Source organism: Bos javanicus, chromosome 23 (assembly GCF_032452875.1).
Source record: "Bos javanicus breed banteng chromosome 23, ARS-OSU_banteng_1.0, whole genome shotgun sequence".
Classification (NCBI taxonomy): Eukaryota; Metazoa; Chordata; class Mammalia; order Artiodactyla; family Bovidae; genus Bos; species Bos javanicus.
This window is the reverse complement of record NC_083890.1, coordinates 10321436-10344002: the sequence shown is the minus strand read 5'-3', so window position 1 is coordinate 10344002 and position 22567 is coordinate 10321436. Positions and strand designations below refer to the sequence as shown.

Genomic DNA, 22567 nt, shown 5'->3' with positions numbered 1-22567 from the left:
ATGTTCAATAAATCTTTAATCCAATTTTCTGTTGATGGGCAAGGCTGTGTTCCCTCCCTGTTGTTAGGCCTGAGGCCAACTGTGGTAGGGGTAATGGCAACCTTCTTCAAAAGGATTTATGCCTGCCCACACTGTTATATTCAGTACCCCTGACCCCACAGCAGGCCACTGTCGACCCACGCCTCTGCTGGAGACTCCTGGACACTCACAGGCAAATCTGGCTCACTGTCTTGTGAGGACACTGCTCCTTTCTCCTGGTTCCTGGTGCACACAAGGTTTTGTTTGTGCCCTCCAAGAGTCTGTTTCCCCCAGTCCTGTGAAAGTTCTGTAATCAAATCCCACTGGCCTCCAAAGTCAAATTCTCTGGGATCATCCTCTTATGCCCCACTTTCCCCTGCACCATTATTGCTCTGGGCTTCCCAGGTGGCGCTAGTGGTAAAAAACCCACCTGCCAATGAAAGAGCCACAGGAGCCGCAGATTTGATCCCTGGGTTGGGAAGATCCCCTGGAGGAAGAAATGACACCGCACTCCAGTATTCTTGCCTGGGTAACCTCCTGGACAGAGGAGCCTGGCAGGCTACAGCCTATAGGGTTGCAAAGAGTTGGACAAGACTGAAGCAACTTAGCACGTGTGCGTCATTGCTCTAAGTGATTCTGCTGCATCCCTGAGAGTAGCTTGGAAAACCCGAAGCATATGACCCTCAATATTAACAGGGTCAGCAAACTATCATTTGTCACCTGTTTTTGTATGGCCTGAGAACCTTTGAGAGTAGTTGTTACATTTCTCAGATGGTTGAAAAAAGTGTTTTTAAGAATAGTATTTCACAAGATGCTCAACATCACTCATTATTAGAGAAATGCAAATCAAAACCACAGTGAGGTATCATCTCATGCCAGTTAGAATGGCTGTCATCAAAAAGTCTACAAACAATAAATCCTGGAGAAGTTGTGGAGAAAAGGGAACCCTCTTACACTGTTGGTGGGAATGCAAACTGGTACAGCCACTATGGAGAACAATGTGGAGATTCCTTGAAAAACTGGGAATAGAATTGCCATATGACCCAGCAATCCCACTACTGGGCATACATCCCGAGGAAACCAGAATTGAAAGAGATACATGTACTGCAATGTTCATTGCAGCACCATTTACAATAGCTAGGACATGGAAGCAACCTAGATGTCCATCAGCACATGAATGGATAAGGAAGTTGTGGTACATATACGCAATGGAATGTTACTCAGCTATAAAAAGAAATGCATTTGAGTCAGTTCTAATGAGGTGGATGAAACTGGAGCCTATTATACAGAGTGAAGTAAGTCAAAAAGAGAAACACAAATACTGGATATTAATAAATATATATGGAATTTAGAAAGACAGTAATGACAATACTACATGCAGGGCAGCAAAAGAGACACAGATGTAAAGAACAGACTTTGGACTCTGAGTGAGAAGGCGAGGGTGGGATGCTTTGAAAGAATAAGGTTGAAACATGTATATTACAATATATAAAATAGATGACCAGTGCAAGTTCAATGCATGAAGCAAGACACCCAAAGCCAGTGCTACAGGACAACCCAGAGGGATAGGGTGGGGAGGGAGGTGCATGGCAACCCGCTCCAGTACTCTTGCCTGGAGAATTCCATGGACAGAGTGGGCAGGCTGTAGTCCATGGGGTCACAAAGAGCCAGACATGACTGAGTGACTAACACTTCCCCAAAATAGTTGGAGTAATCCTCCCGCTCATTAGCCTATGAAATTACCCAGCCCATAAAATCTAACCACACCACATTTTGAGGCTGCACTCACCCTCTGTGATGGTCCATGCTCCGTGGAGCGTATTTCTCTCTGAATAAATCCACTTCTACCTATCACTTTGTCTCTCACTGAATTCTTTCTGCAATGAGACATCAAGCACCTGAGTTTCATTAGGTCCTAAAGGTAGGTGTGTGATGTCAGTTGGAAGACCGTGGGTTTTGGCTGGGTGTGAGTCCTAGCCATCTGGGTTAGAGTCTCAAACTGGGTTTTTGCTGGGTTCAAGCCCTGGCACATGGGGTCAAGTCCTAGTCTGAGGTTAAAGTGTTTTAGTTCCATCCAAGCAGAGACCTACAAAGTGAGAAGGAATTGGCCATGTGAAGATGGATAAAGGCAGGTGGCAAGAAGAGCATTCTGGGCAAAGAGAACAGCATGTCCATGGCCAGAGGGATCAGATCATGTTGTTGGAGGAACAAGGAGATGTTTGCATTGTCATTTGCATGATAGGCTTGTGCATGCTAAGTCGCTTCAGTCCTGTCTGACTCTTTGCCTGCCAGGCTCCTCTGTGGGCTTCTCTAGATCTAACATTGCCTGTGCCCACGTGCCTGCTGTGTGCCCTGGGCTAAGTGCACACGTGAATTGCCTCCTCGAAGTTTCCCAGTGATTCTGAAAGGTCAGTATCACTTATTCCAGATGAAATAAATATTCATATTCTAAGGCAAGTCAAGGAAAATTTAAACACAAATACTTTTCTCTGCCCTTTGGCCACCTCTCTCCCCTCTACTGTGCATCGTGCATCAACCAAGCCTCCCCATTGGCAGAAATACCTGTGAAACAAGAGGGCAGGGGCAGGGCACAACCTTTAAAAGAATGACATAGCCAGAAAACACAACATAAACTGATCAGAACCAAGTAGGCCCAAGAAGGTGCACAAGTTGACTTCCACTGGGTCTTGAGCCTCAGTATACTCTCACTGTAACACATCAGCAAGCTAAGTAGCACGCCCACAGGCACCACGACAGTGCCAAGGACGACCATAAAGGTCAAAAAGTGGGCAGTGGCCCAACTTCTGGAAATTCTCACCCCTTCCCCCATATCGTTGGAATACTCCTCCTGCTCATTAGCCTGTGAAGTTACCCACCCCTATAAAAACTGACAACCCCATACTCTGATGCCATACCCCTTTCTGGGATGGTCCACACTCTGTCTGTGGAGTGTGTTTCTGTCTAAATAAATCCACTTTTACCTATCACTCTGTCTCACTGATGGAGAAGGCAATAGCACCCCATTCCAGTACTCTTGCCTGGAAAATCCCATGGATGGAGGAGCCTGGTGGGCTGCAGTACATGGGGTCGCTGAGGGTTGGATAAGATTGAGCGACTTCACTTTCACTTTTCACTTTCATGCATTGGAGAAGGAAATGGCAGCCCACTCCAGTGTTCTTGCCTGGAGAATCCCAGGGATGGGGGAGCCTGGTGGGCTGCCGTCTATGGGGTCGCACAGAGTCGGACACGACTGAAGTGACTTAGCAGCAGCTGTCTCACTGAATTCTTTCTGCCATGAGACAGTGAGAACCCGAGTTTCATTAAGTCCTGACACCAAGTGTGTGATCTCAGTTAAAAGACCATAGGTTCAAGTCCCAATCTGAGTTACATGCTTTCACCTGCTCAACCATAAACAGCAACATTCTCCTAACACCAAGACAACTCCTTAAAAGATAACCTTCCTTTTTGATCTTATAAGGGCCACCCTGACCCATGACCTACCACTTGTTTTGTGTCACCCATCAATAGTACATTATTAATGTACACCTGTGTTGGCTCAGATGGTAAAGAATCTGCTTATAATGCAGGAGACCTGGGTTCGATCCCTGGGTCAGGAAGATATCCTGGAGAAGGGAATAACTACCCACTCCAGCATTCTTGACTGGAGAATTCCATGGACAGAGGAGCTGGTGGGCTCCTGACTGGTGGGCTGTGGGGTCACAAAAGAGTCAGACATGATTGAGCAACTAACACTTTCCCTTTTCTGTCTCAAAAACGTATATAACTGTGCTTTGACCTCTAACGGGTGGAACAGTCCCCAGAGTTCTGCAAGAAGCTGTTCCCGGGTTATAATCCTCAGTTTGGTTTGAATAAAATTTTCCACTTCTTTCTTAGAGTGACTGATTAATTTTTTTGTTTAAATTCCCATTGTACAGCTGTGAAAATTGAGGTTCAGAAGAACAATGGAGTGCCATGGTTAATGGCATGTTCTGGAGACAGATTGATTTTAATCTGCCATTTAGCAGTGTCCCTTAAGCGTTTATCATTTTGAGCATTCACTTTGCATATCTGCAAAATAACACTATATACTTTATAAACGTTATTATGGAGTAAAAATAAATAATCCATGTAAAAGCTCTTATTACAGGGCCTGACAGATGGTGAACATTTCACAAATGGCTGTTGTTCTTACTATTCTCAATATGCCCTCTGGGGCTGAGAAGCTGGGCTGTAGTGCAAAGGTCAAAGCCAGGTCATCATCATGACCACCTGAGTCAGCTACTTGCTGTGGAGACCTAGAAACAGCTGAGGGAGGGGAGATTCTGGGAGCCACTGAAGGGAGAGAAAAAGTAACTGGGACAGGGAAGTGTAAATGGAGATTGAGATTCATTGAGCACTTCAGGTGCAAGACCTAAATTCAGTCATTTTGCACAGGAACCAAAAGAATATATATATATATATATATTTTTTTTTTTTTGTCATGCTGAGCAGCTTGCAGGATCTTAGTCCCCTGATCATGAATCGAACCCAGGCCAGGCTACCACAACAGGCAGCCAAGTCCTAATCACTGGACCGCCAGGAAATCCCCCAAAAGATTAAGACCTTCTGACTGCAGGACTTTGGTCCTTGGTCCTTACCTGGCTTGAGAAAGAGTGAGGTCACAGTCTCTCAGGGACCTCTCATCGAGGAGAAAGAAGACATCCCTCCAGGAAACTTGGAGCCCAAACACAGAGTGGGGGCTAGACTTTGCCCTGGTTGATTCCAGGCAGAGGGTGTGGCTCTGGGAAGGAGGGTGCATTCTCGGACTTGCTCTTTGCTCTTGGAAATCACCAAAGGCACACGCACAGTATTTCCATAACGCAAATTCTCTTGCCAGGTTGGGGGCAGATTTGTGGGAACTGAGTTTCCAAACATAGACAGGTGTGAGTGTCTCTTGTGAAAATTCTTCTTCTCAAATATATTGCTTAGAGCTGCTCTCCTGATAGCTCCTGAGACTGGGGCCCTCAGTCCTATCCATCTCTCTTAGCATGTAATACCTGCATTTTCACTCAAGACGAAGTTTATCTTCTGTGTCTCCACGTTGCAAACCCAGGCCACACAAGAGGGTAAATAGACTTTCTAAATAAACAAATATTCAGACTCTCAGGGGGCAAAAATATCCATTTTGTGAATATATTACCATTTATTTATTTACTCATCTCATTGTTCTGGGGCATTTGGGTAGTTTCAAGTTTCTGAGTCTTTGGCTATAACAAATAGTGCTGATGTAAGGCAGTTCTACAAACGTTGTTTTGGGGTAGCACGTGCATTTCTGTCATGTATGTATCTAAGAGTGGACATCCCAGAGTCCCAGACTCTGCGCTCCCAATGCACGTTCCCTCCCAAAGGTCAGGGACCTAGATCCCAGGTACCACAACTAAGAGTTCACAAGCTGCCACTAAGAGCTGGTACAGCCAAAAAAGAAAGAAAAATATTTAAAAAGACAAAACAGTGGAGGTGCTGGGTCAACTCTACTAGATATTAGTACTCATTGGACCCACTCCCGCGTTCTTGCCTGGAGAATCCCAGGGACGGGAGAGCCTGGTGGGCTGCCGTCTATGGGGTCACAAAGAGTTGGACACAACCGAAGCAACTTAGCAGCAGCAGCAGTACTCAGTTCTCCAAAGTAGCTGTGTCACTGTCCACTCCCACCAGCGCTGCATCTGATTGGCCCGCGTCCGCTCTGACTTGGTGTCACCAGTTGGAGAGTTTACAGCTGTAGCCACACACAGCAGCATGGCTGCACCTCAGAAACAGAAACACGGAATAGAGTGAAAAAAGCCAGACGTAACAGAACACACGCCATGTGACACAGGATAGTGGTACCCATGAGAAGCAGGAGGGGGCACTTCTGGGGTGCAGGTGATGTTCTGCTTCATCCAGGGGCTGCTTACACAAATTTACGCCCTGAAAATTCACCAAGCTGTGTAGTCAGGATTCATGCACTTTCCTGTGTGTTATACTTAAATAAAAATTTCTAAAGAAGTTCTCTCTCAACCTCCCCCTCTCTCTCCCTCTGTCATCTTTCCTCATAGTACTTGGTTGGGAACTGTCCCCACCAGTGGCCCCTTCTCAGCCATGCAACCTGTACAGTTGCACAGGTCCCACACTCAGAAGGGCCTGCAATTGGTTTCATGCTCTGCCATCTTTGTCTTGAAATTTTTGGTGCCCAAGGGGCCTTTTGTTTGCTTTTGGGACTGAGCCTCAGATATCATGCAGCCACCCTGGCCACGGGCACCCTCAGAATCTACACAGAACCCCTTCCCAGGCTTGGTCTCTGAGGACAAGGTCAGGGTGCCCCTATTCCTGAATAGAGAACATGCCAAAGGCCCAGTTTGGCCCCAGGATGGTTCTCCCTCCTGCGGGAACATGGAATTGCACTTCCCTGTGGATGGAATTCCTGGGTCATAGGGTAGGTTTGGCTTCCCAGGTGGAACTAGTGGTAAAGAACACGCCTACCAATGCAGGAGTCATAAGAGGCGCAGGTTCGATCCCTGGGTCGGGAAGATCCCCTGGAGGAGGGTATGGCAACCCACTCCAATATTCTTGCCTGGAGAATCCCATGGACAGAGGAGCCTGGCAGGCTACCATCCATAGGGTCACACAGAGTTGTACATGACTGAAGCAACATAGCACACACACACGGTAGGTTCAGCTCTCAGTTTAGTTATTATGGCTCATCTGGTCATTTAAATGGTGCAAGGAAATACTCGGTAACAATTGATGAGACCCTTTATGTCCAGGTCCTAGGGAGAGCGTACTCTTAGCTGGGGAAGGAAGGACTTATGGAAGAGGTGGATCTTGAGCTGTGCTTTGTAAGACTTGTTTATACCAGGAAAAAAATGAAAATTCCAGTGGAGAACCTAGTGGATTAAAGGTTTAAAATTAGATATTAACATATACATGTTCAATAGATAATGCAGAAATAGTCACCCGAGCTGGTAGTCGAGGTTGAAAAAAAGTGACTTGTGAGGTTGCATAGATAGTGCGACTCTTAGCAACTCTGCTGTGTTGCCTTATAGGTTTTAACAAGGCTTTTTAAAGAAGTGATGACTTAACTGTCACGGTTTAGTGTTTTTGTGCAGAGTGTTAGTTTAGTAGCAGTTTTAGACATTCTTTTGCCCATATTAGTCAGTTAACTGTTGACTGTTATGTCCTTCCAGGAACATAGGTTTTGTCCATAGTGAACAGAGAGCTAGGGGCTTCTCTGGTGGCTCAGTGGTAAAAAAATTCAGCTGCAATGCAGGAGACACAGGAGATGCAGCTTGGATCCCTGGGTAGGGAAGATCCCCTGGAGGAGGGCATGGCAACCTGCTCCAGTATTCTTGCCTGGGCAATCCCACGGACAGAGGAATCTGGCGGGTTACAGTCCATAGGGCTGAAAAGAGTCGGACACGACTGAAGCAACTGAACACGCTTGCATGCACGAACAGAGTTAATGTTCATAGTAAGATAGTGCATGAAAGAGTTGTGAAACAGTTGACGCACTAAGTGCTAAATCGGTTGTTGGTCAAGGATCCTATCAGACCAGAGGAGGGCTCAGTGAGGACCAAGTTTGCGTAGCCCTAACTTGAATGACAAGTGGAACGTATATTGCTACAGTTAAGAGAACAGAGGTATGGAGATGGAAATGACCCTGGTGTGCTCCTAGGTTGATAAGAGCAGAAGATACACATAGAAAGGAAAAAGGAGATAGAAACGTTCGGTTACTGAGTCCAGGTCACAGTGGCCTTGAGAGCCAGGACTGAGGAGAGGACAATATTAGTGACCGTGAGAACTGAACCAAAGGCCTAAACGCAGCACGTGATTTTCTGTACATTTTGCTCTTTTATCACGGCTTTCTTAAATGGGCATCAAAGGACTTTTTTTTTTAAGTTTTGAGTTATTTTCTATAACTGTTAGGGTAGCTTTGTGATTTTATGAGGGGATCTGGTTTGGAAATTGACAAAATGAATAATTCCTTTTTGTGTCCTATTTCATTTCACTTGGTATAATGAGTTGGTTTCATAAGACTGTTAATATCAGCTTATATTTAGATATATAATATAGATAGCCTGAAAGTACAGAAAAGATATTTTTCATTTAGTTCATTACAAACTAACTCTACTTAGGGATAATTTTGTTTTGGATAGTTAAGCTACTTGTCTAGTCACTATTGCCATAAACTTAACCTAAGATGTATTTAGAGCAAGGATTCCTTTTTTAGTGTCATGAACCTCTTAGCAGTTAGTTGAGATCTCAGGCTGAATTCTCAGGATACTGTTTCAAAATGTATAGTATAAGTAGGATTACAAAGGAAGCCAATTGTATAAAAATAGCTACAACAATATAGTTGTTAGTCATATCCGACACTTTGCAACCCCACGGACTGTAGTCCACCAGGCTCGTCAGTCCATGGAACCCTCTGGGCAAGAATACTGGAGTGGGTAGCCATTCCTTTCTCCAGGGGATCTTCCCAACCAGGGTCTCCTGCATTACAGGCAGATTCTTTACTGTCTGAGCCACCAGGGAAGACACAATATTTAACAAGTTGAATGATATATTTACTTCTTTATCATATGATGCATGAGATAGAGGCAGTTTACAAGCCATCCTAATGAACATAAGCAAGATACTAAGAGCCTAACAGTCGTAAAGCAACATGAAAATACACGATTTCTGTTAGTGATTAAATCACAGAAGTGTGGTTAAATGTGGTTTGTTGCCTACAATAATAATTGAAGGACAAGCTAAATTTCATGACAACAAAGATAATTTTACCTGCCCCAGGTACAAAGGTCTGGGGTTAGGAACCCTTAATTTAGGATAGTTTGAAATGCTCAATGATATTGCTTCTCTCATTTTCTCCTTATTGCTTTCTCTTTAATCCTGAAAAATACAGTCAACAGTTCACATAAAACATGTTCATACTATTTTGGGTTATGATGCTTGAGCAATATCCTTTATTTTAATAATAGCTATGCAATTATCTATATTTACCTAAGTATGCTTTAGGAAATTATTAGCAGGTTTCATTATATTGCAAACATGTGTAACAGAGTCCACAGTTAAGATTAAGTTGGCAATCAGGTGTATTAATCTGGTTAATTATTGATGTTCTTTATTTAGGGTCCAATTAATGTAAAAATAGTCTAATGATGTGGCACATTTTACAAAACTGTATACTGAAATAGCAAATAGTATTCTTGCCTGGAAAATTCCACAGACAGGGGAGCCTGGTGGGCTGCAGTCCATGGGGTTGCAAAGAGTAGGACACGACTGAGCAGGCACACACAGTACCAAAACTCTAACTTGTTAAGCACGAATTTTTAACAAAGAAACTGTGCTCTGAAAAGCCTGGTCAGATGGGAGAAGAAATTGACGTACTTTTTAAAGTGCTGTAGTAATTTAAATGTCCTTCTTATGAGACCAAGTGTACACCTAGTTCTAATATAGGTGTTTAAAATTATTGGCTTTCTTTTCAGTTTATAAACGAGAGGAAGATTTATTCTGTCAGCGTCATATGTACAGTCACTGTTAAAATGCTGACTTTGGCTAGCAGTTAGGTCAGTTGAAACTTACATTTATTGTTACTTGATTTTGCTGAAATTTTAGAAGATTATCTTTCTCAAAACATACTAATTTGCTTGATGGAAGGATTTATTTTGTTTTTCTCACCTTATTTAGAAATCACTAATTTTGGAATCAGATTCTTCACCTGCTAAAGAAATGTGAATTTTTTCTTTTTTAAAAAATTTGGCAGCATAGTTTGTATGTACTTGTTAAACCAAAAATCATTGTAATTATTTGTTGACTCTTGCAGCCTTTTGAGCTTTCCTGGTGGGTCAACAGTAAAAAAAATCCACCTGCCAATTCAGGAGACATGGATTCCATCTCTGGGTTGGGAAGATCCCCTGAAGAAGGACATGGCAACCCACTTCAGTATTCTTGACTGGGAAATCGCATAGATAGAGGAGCCTGGCAGGCTACAGTCCATAGGGCCTCAAAGAGTCGGACACGACTTAGTGACTAAAAACAACCAACAAAGGGCAGGTACATGCACCATACCCCAGATGGCTCTCTGCCCTGTGCTTCCATCTGCCTTCAAAAACAAGAATTGTGATAAAATATACAGAACATAAAATTGACCATAGTAACTATTTTAAAGTCTGTAGCCCAGTGGCATTAATTTACATTGTTGTACAACCATCTGCACCATCAACCTCTAGAACTTTTTCATCTTCCTAAACTGATACTTTGTACCCATGAAACACTAATTCCCCATTCTCCCCATTCTCTTCCACCTGCTTTTTTTTTAATTTTATTTTATTTTTAAACTTACATAATTGTATTAGTTTTGCCAAATATCAAAATGAATCCATCACAGGTATACATGTGCTCCCCATCCTGAACCTCCTCCCTCCTCCCTCCCCATACCATCCCTCTGGGTCATCCCAGTGCACTAGCCCCAAGCATCCAGTATCGTGCATTGAACCTGGACTGGCATCTCGTTTCATACATGATATTTTACATGTTTCAATGCCATTCTCCCAAATCTTCCCACCCTCTCCCTCTCCCACAGAGTCCATAAGACTGTTCTGTACATCAGCGTCACTTTTGCTGTCTCGTACACAGGGTTATTGTTATCATCTTTCTAAATTCCATATATATGCGTTAGTATACTGTATTGGTGTTTTTCCTTCTGGCTTACTTCACACCTGCTTTTATATATATTTTTTCTTGTTTGTGTCTCTTCCCAGCTACATGTACACTCCATGGACTGTAGCCCACCAGGCTGTCTGTCCATGGGATTCTCCAGGCAAGAATACCGGAGTGGGTTGCCATGCCCTTCTCCAAGGGCATCTTCCCGACCCAGGGATCAAACCCAGGTCTCCTGCATTGTAGGCAGATTCTTTACCAACTGAGCCACCAGGGAAGACTGCAAGAGGGCCAGGAGGGGGCACTGTCTTCAGAATAAAGAAGAGTATGTATGATGCACCCAGGACCTGGGGAACATGGTTAACAAAAAGCTTTGTTAAATAAAAATATGGGATATAATTTAACCCTTGTTTGAAATCTGCCTGGTTCTTGGACTAATAAATTCTCTAAATTCAGTGTTGAGCCAGTAGCCAGGCAAAGTTGGATCTAAAACCTCTTTGCTGATGGAGTGGATAAAGCATTAACTCTGCTCCACTAATAAAATATTGACTCTTTGTTAAGTACTTACCAGGGACTAGGTACTCAATACACAGAAGGGACTTAGAAAAGTACTTGTTGTTGTTCAATCACCCAGAGTCATGTCCAACTCTTTGAGACCCCATGGACTGCAGCTCAATATATTTTTTTTTCTTTATGAGAAGTATCACATTTGGCTCTGCAATCATCCTCAAAGGTGGTCATTCAGTTCTGAGTGAGAAATAAATTCAGAGATGTGGTGTCCCCTGCCAGAGGTCACACAGCTGGCAGATGGTTCCAGGTCTGGGTGATTCCAAAGCTCAGTGGGTTCAGTATTTACTTTGCAACACTTCCCCATGTCAATTAACCAAAACAGGATTTCTGACACATTTTACTTTCGTTTGAATAAAACTAGTTTTTCCTGATTACAAGCATGTATAAGTTCTTTTTTTAAAAAAATTCAAGCATGGGAATTCCCTGGGAGTCCAGTGGTGAGGACTTGTTGCTTTCATTGTGGAGGCCTGGGTTCAATCCCTGGTCGGGGAACCAAGATCCCACAAGCCACAAGGCATGGCCAAGGCATAAAATAATTTAAAAATAAAATAAAAAATTTAAAAATTAAAACATTCAGGCACTACAGAAAATGAAACTATTAATTAAGACTTCTTAGAATGTTCTGTCAAGACTCACGGTGACCCTACCAGGGGTAGCAGGATTTGGAAAGCACGTTCCTCATCAACTCCTCCTTCCATGTTTTGTCTCCAGGTCAGGGATTTTATGTTACATTCAGTGACCTTTCTTTCTTTATCATCCCCTCCTCGATGTTCTCTGGAGAGAACAGAGGAGGGTGTGCAGATGCTGAATCTACCTCCTCCCATCTCCCCACTTGTGTTTCCCATAAGAACTTCTTGTTTTCCATTCTATGTACTGGGCTTCCTCCAGCCAGGTCTAAGTTTGTTTTTCTGAACATTGGTTTCATCCTGGGTGTAATAAGGAAGTTGTCAAGCGAAACTGTTTTTTCCGGAGTAGCTGCAGTAAGCCTGCTATCTCTGGGGGAGCAGGAAGCAGCACTTGGGATAGGATGGGCGGGTGGCGGGGGCAGGGGCCGGGATTGGCTGTCCATGAGCTCACCCCCTGGGCGGCATGATATATAAGGTTCTGACCAAAGCATCTTCTGAGACAGCCTGGAAACTGGCAGCATCATCTCCCTGGGAGAGCTGGAACTACTACCCCTCATTGGATACACCTTTCAGCAGACAGGGAGTGGTGCCCAGACGTGGGCAGTACCTGACGCGAAGCCCCTTGATTGGGAGCTCCCGATCACAAGTGTCCTGCGACAGGAGCAACTTCCATGCTCTGAAGCTGACTGAATGATACTCTCCTTAGACGACTGGAGTAGTAGGTGGGTATCTTGGGGTCCTGAAAGGAGGGTAAACCCCGAGTCCAGTCCCAACACTGCTTCTAGCTTCCTGGTCTCTTCATCTCTAGAAAAGTACAAAGTTCAATGACATGATTTCAGCCAGGTGTCATGCAAGGAGCTGGGGACTCACCTGGATTTAGAAGCTCTGAACTCAAGTCCCAGCCCTGCTGCTTACTTGCTTAGCAGTCCTGAGCAGGGAACTTCACTTCCCTGGGCCTCAGTTTCTTCATCTGTGGAATGGGGGCAGCATTACATACCTCTCCTGCTCATTTCCCTGTTGGATGTTGTGGAGGTCAAGTGACAGCTTGGCGTGAAGGTATATAGTAAAGAGAAAGTTTGCAGAAACAGAGGTGTTATTACCGATGGTCGGATGAAGGTTTTATCACTTTATATTTCTTGGAAGCTAGTCCAAGGACAGGGAGATCTTATGAAAAGAGTTCTGGTGGCCTGCTGCTCCAACAGGGATTTTAGGGGCAATTATAACATTGCATGGCCTGTGGTCTGTGGTCGTGGATAGAGGACAAGATGGGGTGAGGATGGGATGGGGGTACCTGCACAAACTCTAGTGCTGGATGGAGGGGTGCCGTGGTCGTTTTTGGAGTTCTCCTGCTCTGTGTTGATGACCCTACTGCCCCCACAATCTGCCCCACCGCTGTGTCTCAGAGTCTGAAGATCCACAGTTAGGGAGTTCATTGTTTTGGGTTTCAAAAGATCCTCAAAAGATGCAAATCCCAACCTTTTGGAAAATAGGTACCAGGTGATGTGTGTTTGATGGTGACAATCAGATTGGGCAGATGGTCCAAGTCTAGCTCTTGACATTGAGCTGCAGGTTGGCTCTGGCAGAGCTGACCCCAGCTTTCCAGCCCCAGGCTCAGATGCCTCTTTGATCTGAAGCTTCATGCAAAACCCCACTGGGCTCTGCTGTGGTCAGGCCATGGCTGCAGCCCTTCGTCCCTGCCCAGCCTCACATTTTAAGGTGGCCAAGGACGAGCTGGAGAGTTCTCAGGGACAGATATCCAGGCAGGAGAAGGGTCCAGAAGCAACGAGATACGAGGACACATCTAGAGACCTGGGCTGTTGGGCGATGGGCTGGCTGGAGGGACTCGAGGTGAGGTAGCCTCTCCTCAGGGCGTGAGGGCCTGCCGCTAGCCAGGTCAGCTCTGAGGAGTGTGTGTGTGCTAAGTCCCTTCAGTTGTGCCCAACTTTTTGTGACTCTATGGACTGTGTAGACCACCAGGCTCCTTGGTCCATGGGATTCTCCAGGCAAGAATACTGGAGTGGGTTGCCATGCCCTCCTCCAGGGGATCTTCCTGACCCAGGAATCGAACCTGCATCTCTTATGTCTCCTGCATTGACAGGTGGGTTCTTTACCACTAGCGCCTCCTGGGGAGCCCCCTGTTTAGGGAGGCCTGTCCTTAATTCCCACTGGCTGATGGTGGAACTGTCTGCCTTGAACGGTGGTGAGCTCCCACTGCAGGGAGTGTCCCAACAGGGGAGGCGAGCGTACAAAGGAGCCCTACACTTCTCAGGGTTCTTCCAATTCTAGGAACCGCCTAGGGACCCCATGAAGGAGAAGGAATACCTGGATTGTTCCCACTTAACACTTGGGAGGCAGGTGTGAGAGCTGGATGGGTCCAGTGTTGAGGGAAGAGATGACCACCTTGTCCCCCACTCCAGTCCTCCAGTGGTTGTTGGAGTTGTCCTACCAGAGGGTGTGGGCTGTGGGTGTGGACCAGTCATCTTGAGAGCCCAAATGGAAGACTTTGACCTCAAACAGGCACTGACCTTCGGTGTTCGGAGTGTCCATGGGCTCACTTGTGCTGATGAGTAGGAACCGTGAGCTGAGCGTCAGCCCTTGATTCTCCTACTCACCGACTGGCTTCCGGCCAAGAGTCTGTGAGTCCCACCCTGTGTCTACAATCTTTGCCTCTGGGACAGAAATGTTAATACCTGGGCACACGTGAGTGTGTGACTCCAGCCGTACAAGTCACAGCAGGCACGTGTATGGACATGGTTATCAATGTCAGCATGAAATAGCAGATTTGTTCACCCCTAAGTGTGTATGTGTGTGTGTGTGTGAGTGTGTTTACGGGAGGCCACTGTGCTGGAAAAAGAATTCAGAATCCAGAGAAGTGGATTCAAGCCCCGTCTCTCCCTGCTTCTGGACTGTGAGACCCTGGGGAAATCTCATAATTGTCAGAGCCTCAACCTCCCACTGCCAGCCTGGCTCATTGCCAGGCTGGGGCCAAGTTGAATTGAGAGCTTGTGGATGGAGGATGTGCTGGGTGCCCTGTGGCTGGTAAGCTGATTGTGTTTGTATATTTGTTCCAGAAACACTGAGAGCCTCCCAGGCAGTGTGGACACAACAGAAACCAGGCAGACTCGGGCCCTTTCTCTGGACCTTGGATCGAGACAGGGAGGGCAGAGGGCAGACGGATACCCGGAGAATGAGGCCCTGTATTTACACTTGCGGCCCAGGAGGGAAACTTTAGGGTGTTATGAGTTCTCGTAGGTTGACGGTACGAGAGCATGTTTCGGGGTCACATGAGCATCTTAGCCCGACTGGGCTGCCGTCACAAACTCTCAGAGACGGGGTGGCTTAGAGGCAGCAGGGATTTGTTTCTCATGGTTCTGGAGGCTGAAGTCCAAGACTCAGGCGCCCACAGGTTCGGTGTGTGGTGAGGCTTCCTGGTTCCGAGACCGGGTCTCTCTATGTGCTCACGCGGTGGAAGGGGTGAGGGAGCACTCTGAGATCTCTTGTATAAGGGCATTAGTCTCTTCCATTCGGGCTCTGGTCAAATGACTTAATTATCCCAGAGGTCCTCACTTGTATTACCATCCCACTGGGGATTACGTTCCAACATATGAATCTGAGCGGGACACAAACCTCCAGTCTATAGCAGTGAGAGTCTGTGGATGTGACCCTGGGTCCACACCACGCTCCCTCGGAGTGGCCGGCTGTTTGTTGTATCTATTGTTTGTAGTCCAGGAGTGGAGAAGGGGAGCAGCTAAACTCCCTCTAGGGAGCGGTGACAGAGCTGTTACAGAGGAGCTTGGCAGTTGCGTGAATTAGAGAATGATGTATAGATGAGGTCAGCGTATAATTTAGAAAATAAACCCCAAATGGCAGCACACGTGTGAAAAACTGGCCAATTTCCCTTTCCGCAGTAACTCAAGGTCCGCTCTGTGCACTTTCTCTGGTATTTTACTGCTGTTTTTAAATACGTCATCAGTACATGTCAGAAGTCCTGCAATCGGCAGATCGTTGGGGTGTTACGGGTATTTCTGAGCAGACTAGGACTTTGCTCTGAAATCCACTTTCTGTCAAGGCAATGAACAAGTTGATAAGAGCAGCTGGGTTTCATGCAGCCAAGGTCTGCAGCTGTCTCAGGGTTACCATCTGGAGGCGTGACCTGGACAGGGTGGAATTCCCCGACGGGCAGGCAGAACTTAGATGATGTCCTAGGCAAAGCAGGGATACAGGACAACAACAAAAAAAAAGAGGAAGGAAAAAGAAAGATTTGCTTTGATGAATTCTGGATAGGCAGAATTTTATAATTAGAAAGTCTGGAAAGATTTAATTTCAGCACGCACAGAATCTGTGTGTGTGTGTTTGTATGGTGTGGGTAGTATGTGTGTGTGTGTGGGGGGGGGGGTGGTTAATATTAAAACACAATCTTCTCAGGCAGGGCTTAGAGACTTTAAAAGTCTGAGGACACATCTGCCCCACAGATCTTCCAGGTGTCTCCTTGGAGGAGGGTAGGCCTTTAAAAAAAAATGTTTATTTCTTTATCTGGCTACACCCTGGAGTTTCTCTTCCCTGGGGAACACTCTTGGAATGCCAAGGTCATGCTCCCCTCCCCCCACCCCCCACCTCGCCCTGCCCCTGGGGCCGCTGCAGCTGCTCCTCCTCTCGGCCTCCCTCCCCTTCCTCTGGGCTAGGGAGCATTGTTGTTTCAGGAAAGCTAGGGCCAAATCAAGGCAGTTTTCTTGAAAAAACTGCACGAAGGAAAACCACTGTCAAGTAGAATTGTCTTGATGCTCTGATTAGAAGTAGCAGAGTGTCCTTTGAATGTGGTAGGAGGACACTGCCACCATCAGCAATGGGGGAAACCGTTTCCATAGCAATGACAGGTTTTTTCAGTAATAACTGCGCCTCTTTTCTCTTTCGTTGAACAAAGATGCCAGGCCCTCTGTGTGGGAGACCCCCTCGAGCCAAGTTAGTGCAGGAAGCAAAGGGGCTGGTTCTGTTACTGAGCAGCTTCTCTGCCAACCTCATCCAATTTGCCCGATCACAGGAACATATGGAGCTAGCAGAGAGCACCCTGACATCATTCAGTGAATATCTCTGTTTCTTCCCCCTTTTTCTTTTTGGCCAGCAGCTGTGGGATCTCAGCTTCCCCACCAGAGATGAAACCCAGATGTAGCCTCGGCAGTGAAAGCGAATCCTAACCCCTGGACTGCCAGGGAAGTCCCTCAAGGAATATTTCTGGCTCAGCTAACTTTGATCTTAACATCAAATAGAACTTCGACCTCAAGTTATCTTCTCTTTAAACCATGTGCTATTAAAGAGAGAGAGTAGGGACTTCCCTGGCGGTCCAGTGGTTAAGACTCCGCCTTTCCAGTCCTCGGGGTGGAAAGTTCGATCCCTGGTAGGAGAACTAAGATCTCGCATGCCACAGGGCACAGGCAAAAAAAAAACCCAATAAAATTAAAAATAACTAAATAAATAAAGAGTGAGAGTAGCTATCAGGGGAATAGAGAATTATTGCCCTCACCACGTACACCCTGCCCATGTGAGGGCTCCAGCTGCATTTCGTTCCCTAGCACCGAGCACTTCCTGGTACATAGTGGGCGCCTGTTAAAGGTTTGCTGAAAGAAATTAATAAGAAAGCAAAATATTTTCTTCTATGATTTCTTATCCCACTTAATGCCACATTTTGGATGCATAACTGTAAGGCGGTTTCTGAGGCTTTCAAGAACATTAGACAACTTTCAGATAAAATAACATTGCTGAAAGTTTTCACGTAACTCTATCGCTTCTTTAAGGAACCTTGAGCAACAAATAAATCCATACAAACTGCCTGTTTCCTCACCTCATTTCCTCCAAGACTGCAAGCATGTGGATGCCTCGCCGGGTGGTACCCACTGGCTTCTGGCCATCCTCCCTACCCTTCCTCTTGAAACTCATGTTTGAAGGAAGAAAGGCATCATTGACTGCTAACTCTCACCTTCAAATCTCTCTGTATTTCCCTGTGCCTTTTCTTCCCTCTCTTTATGTATCTTCCTCACATTCACACGGATCCTTGCACATCTGAAACTACAATTATAGCTTCTCATTTTTGTCTCTAAGCTGGACATAGTAATAGAATACATTTTAAAGTAATGAATCAGTTGGGAAACACAGAAGATATAATGTAGATACATTAATGCTTAATACACTAATAATAGTAAATGCATGATGAAGCTGTATTACAAATTAGAGTGCTGCTGCTGCTGCTAAGTCGCTTCAGTCGTGTCCGACTCTGTGCGACCCCAGAGACAGCAGCCCAGCAGGCTCCCCCGTCCCTGGGATTCTCCAGGCAAGAATACTGGATGGGGCTGCCGTTTTCTTCTCCAATGCATGAAAGTGAAGTCGCTCAGTCGTGTCCGTCTCCTAGCGACCCCATGGACTGCAGCCTACCATGCTCCTCCGTCCATGGGATTTGCCAGGCAAGAGTACTGGAGTGGGTTGCCATTGCCTTCTCCACAAATTAGAGTAGGCAACCCATAAATCTAAACTGCATAGAAATCTCTGGAACTCAGGACTGAGATTCCAAACCATATTTCCTTTTTCTCTTAACTTCCACCAAAGGGCAAAGGGTTTCTGAACAACTTCAGGAAAATTGGAAAGCCTCAGGAGTTTCAGATTAAAGGCACACAACTCAAGTGCTCTGCCCACACCCCAGCCTGGTTAAAATGCTGCCCAGAAAGAGGAGGTTGTTTTTTCTTTTCCATCAGTAGTTGCTTCATTTTGAATGGAGAACGGAAGGGTCCCGGCTGCTTTAAGATGGAGCGGGTCCAAATTCATTTATTGTATGTTAACTACACACTCTTAGGTATTGTTCAGTTTACTAAATGCTCATTATACATTTATTCCTTTGTTTAATAAGTACTTACTATGTGCCAGTGATGTGCCAGGCATCTTCGTAGGTACTCAGGAAACAAGACCTAGCAAAACAGACAAGAGGGGAGGCAGAGAGGCTCAGGCAACAAACCGCTAAACATGTGAAGAAATCTTGCCAATAGGAGGGCCCCTTTGGGAAGGTAGAGCTTCTCTGGTGGCTCAGACAGTAAAGAATCTGTCTGCAATGAGGGAGACCCAGATTTGATCCCTGGGTCGGGAAGATCCTCTGGAGAAGAGAATGGCAATTCAATATTCTTGCCTGGAAAATCCCATGGACAGAAGAGCCTGGTGGGCTACGGTCCATGGAGTTACGGAGAGTTGGACACAACTGAGTGACTGAACACACACACACAGACACACCAGTGATTAGGACGTGGCACTTTCACTGCTGAGGGCATAGGTTCAATCCTTGGTCAGGGAACTAAAATCACCAAACTCAGTCTCGTGGACTACAATCAATGTGTTGGCAGGGTGTTCCTCCTGGAGGTTCTAGGGGTCTAGCTGTGAGATCTGGGGCATGACCTCCTGTGGATCGGTTTCCTCCTCTGGGACACGGGACAAGGATACTCGACCCTCCCAGGGATGCTGAGGAATTTAAACAAAACAACGGCTTTGAGAGTTGATAGTACTCACATGACGGGTGGGTTGGATGGGCACACAGGTCAGCACCAGTAGCCACCTCACAATCTCTGAGGCCTCTTCTAAGGGAGCTGTCTGTTTCGGTTGTAGTGCAATGGAGCCTCCGTGGAGCCCGAGGAAGCCTCTGTCGTGGAGGAGAGCCAAGTCTCTGGACAGGCTGCAGAATGCCCAGAAGGATTCAGAGTCGTGGGACTGCCAGGGCCCTTCCCTGCCCACCGGCCCCTTCAGGGGAGGTCTTTGTCGGACGGCCAGTGATGGGGCCAGATGTCTCAAGAGTCCAGTTCAGTCTGTGGAGGCTCAGGACACCACAGCTGCTGCCCCCAGCCCAGAGGAGACCAAGGACCTTCTCAGCGAGCAGAGGCCTCTGCAGGACGCCAAGAAGGACAAGGCCCAGTGGCAGGCCCCGCAGGGATGGCTGAGGTTTGTGGTGAACTTATTCTTCAGGACAGGCCCTGAGGAGCCCAAGGAAAAGACCAACAAGAAGGCAAAGGGGAAGGAGGGCCCCTCCGAGCCCACAGAAACCCCCGAGAGCCTGGGCGAGCCAGCTCCCAGGAAGAAGGCCCACAGCAAGAAGGCCAGCCGCAAGAAACACAGTCAAAGGAAACGCAGTGCGGAGGAGGCCAGGGGGGCCCGAGACCAGGAGGCCGAGGGCCAAGAGGCCAAGGCGGCTGAGGCCTCACGCAGCGAGGGGGCTGACCTGGGCCCAGCAGCCAGGGGTGAGCAGACTGTGCCTGTTTCTATGGTGACCCCACCCCCATCCCTACCCCAGGGGCTGGGGTGCTCTGAGCTGTTTCCTCAAACCTCTCAACAGAAAGGGACTTGGAAGGTAGGGCTACCATCAGGAACAAAATCTCTTCTTAGAGGCAGAGGTGCAGGGGGGCTGAGAACTGGAGGTGAAACCCCAGTTCCACCACTCACCGGCTGGGTGACCTGGGGCTGGAGACTTGCCTCACTGAGCCTCGCCTCACTGAGCCTCAATTTTTTTTTTTTTTCATTGATACAACGGAGACTATAACAGGTAGCCGTAGTCCAGAGCTGGCATACAGCAAGGGCTTCATAAGTGGCAGATGCTATTATTGTTAAGTACTCAGAGTTGAGGAGCACAGCCAGGGAGAAATATGAAGGCAGAGGGGAAGCTGAGCAGGAAGCTCTATCCCTCAACATTAATCTACGTGTGAGGCCTGGGGTAGATGACAGGGAAGTAGAAACAGCTGGCTGCTGGTTCTAGACTTGATTCCATCAAGTTTGGGATAAGTTTGCTGTGTGACCTTGAGCAAGTTGCTATCCCTCTCTGATATCTTTGATTCTCATTTGTAAAATGAGTGAGCTGGTCCCTAAGGTGCCTTCTGTTTCTGATGTTTCGTGTCCTAGAGTTGAATGTCCCACAGGCAGCTGGAGGAAGATGGAAATTTGCCCTACAGGACTCAAAACTCACCATGTTTTTCAGGGGGAGAAGAAATCCAAGGAAGATCCAGGATACTTGGGGGTGGGAGAGTGGAGAAAGATGTCTGGGCTGAGGCAGCCTCTTTTCAAATGGAAACCTAGGAGGGTTTCTGATTGTTTTGGTTAAGCCAAGAGCTGGCTCCAGCAGTGCCTGGCCTGCTGTGAATTCCTTGCACTGTGTTGATTAACAAAGTCAGAAGAATCTCACTGACACCCACACACAGTCCCACACACTTGGTTTCATCTTTATTATCGGTGGAGAAGTCTCTGATTTCCACCAGTTCTTGCTCCTCGAAGGTGGGGGTGCTAGAGTCTGGAAAGTTTCTTTCCAAGCCGTAGGTCACCAGCAGGAAGACAAGCTCAGAAAGCTCGATATTACTGTTTGCAAACAAAATGGATTGCTCCAGACAACTGATTGGACCTTGGATGTTTAGACCTCACAAAATGCATGTGCCAATTTTGACCTTGGCTCTTCTGGTGCTTCTGGTCCATTTATGTTAGAGTTTCACAGAAGGGAGTCTCAGGAATTAGACTGGTCTCTGGAAAATGCTTCTGCCTTATGTGTTAATGAGCATGGGAACTTTTTAAGTCATTTAAAATTTATAGAAGGAATATATACATATATATATATATAAACACCCACATATATATACATAAATATTTAAATATATAGAAGAGTGGAAAGAATAGTTCTGTGCACATTCACATACTTACAATTGTTAATAGTCAGCCTTGCTTCATTGTTGCTGAACCCCTTTAAGTAAAGTGATGCTTCATCCCTAAATACTTAGACAGACATCTGCAAGAAATAAGGACAGTCTCATACACTACCCCAGTCTTGTTATTGCCCTTAATAAAATCCATAAGGCTGTATGAATCTAATTTCCTACTAAGAAGGGGCATATTTTAAAAGATATGAAAATGGAGGAGCTATGCATCTGTCAAGGAGTAGCTCAAAGGCATTTAATTGGTTATTTTGCAGGAAATCTGCAGGATGATTGTTTTCTCACGTGAGAGGGAGATGGCTGGTAGACTGAGTCAAGGAACAAAAGCCTAACAGGGTTTATAAATGAGAGGCAAGGGGTAAGAACATCTGCAGACAGTCTGGGAAGAGGGGATCTTGTCTGCACCTTCTTTTGTGTAATCTGATCAGCTGCAACTAGCAGAGGCCACTCTGGGCACACTGTCTTTGGGTAGGTCAACTGGAATATCAAAAGAAAACCATTTACATCGTTTGGGCTTCTGTGTAAAGACTTGGCAGTGTGGTTGGGGCACCAGCGTGGCAGGCTATCTGTGTCCTGCCTGCTGGAGTGCCTCTGTCCACCTCAGATGGGCTGGTGCTCCATCATTTCCCTGGCTGAAATTTTGTGGGTCAAATCATCTCTAACCTTGTAAGGTATTTCCAAACGTAGTCTCCTTTGACGGCCTGACAGCCTCCTGAGGGATCCAGGATGGGACTTATGAGTCACATGTCACAGAGGAAGTGACGAAGGCCCAGAGAGGTTAAGACACTTACCCAAGGTCACACAGCTTGGGTCACAAACTCAAAGTAGATGTTTACAGATCTGCAAAGTTCAAAGGAAATTGTGGGGTACAAGTTGAATGCCTGAAGGACTGACTCAAAACTTCTGCGTAAAATTGCACTAGGCTTTGGCCTAGTACCCTTCACCTGTGGCCCTTCCAAGCCT

The 22567-nt window shown here is 46.3% G+C and overlaps 1 protein-coding gene and 1 long non-coding RNA gene across 5 annotated transcripts in view; one reads left to right on the top strand and one right to left on the bottom strand.

Annotated features, from left to right (window-relative positions):
- BNIP5 (BCL2 interacting protein 5) overlaps positions 1-22567 on the top strand; it is a 45381-nt gene that overhangs the window by 10489 nt on the left and 12325 nt on the right. Inside the window, exons 1-2 of one of the 3 annotated variants that reach the window (XM_061398007.1) lie at positions 12144-12613; positions 19527-20152. In XM_061398007.1, coding sequence (XP_061253991.1) covers positions 12582-12613; positions 19527-20152 — 658 coding nt within the window. In that variant the 5' untranslated portion in view covers positions 12144-12581. Of the gene's footprint in view, positions 1-12143; positions 12614-19446; positions 20153-22567 lie in introns of those variants that run through there. The other 2 variants (XM_061398008.1, XM_061398006.1) reach the window with 2 other exon arrangements.
- On the bottom strand, positions 15821-22439 carry LOC133236162 (uncharacterized). 2 transcript variants are annotated; one of them, XR_009732761.1, is made up of 5 exons: positions 22268-22439; positions 21594-21678; positions 19431-19593; positions 18791-18841; positions 15821-16093 (listed from the first exon to the last, which is right to left on the bottom strand). It is a non-coding gene; the product is annotated as an uncharacterized LOC133236162 (long non-coding RNA). The 2 variants fall into 2 exon arrangements; XR_009732762.1 differs by lacking the exons at positions 21594-21678; positions 22268-22439 and adding an exon at positions 20872-21352.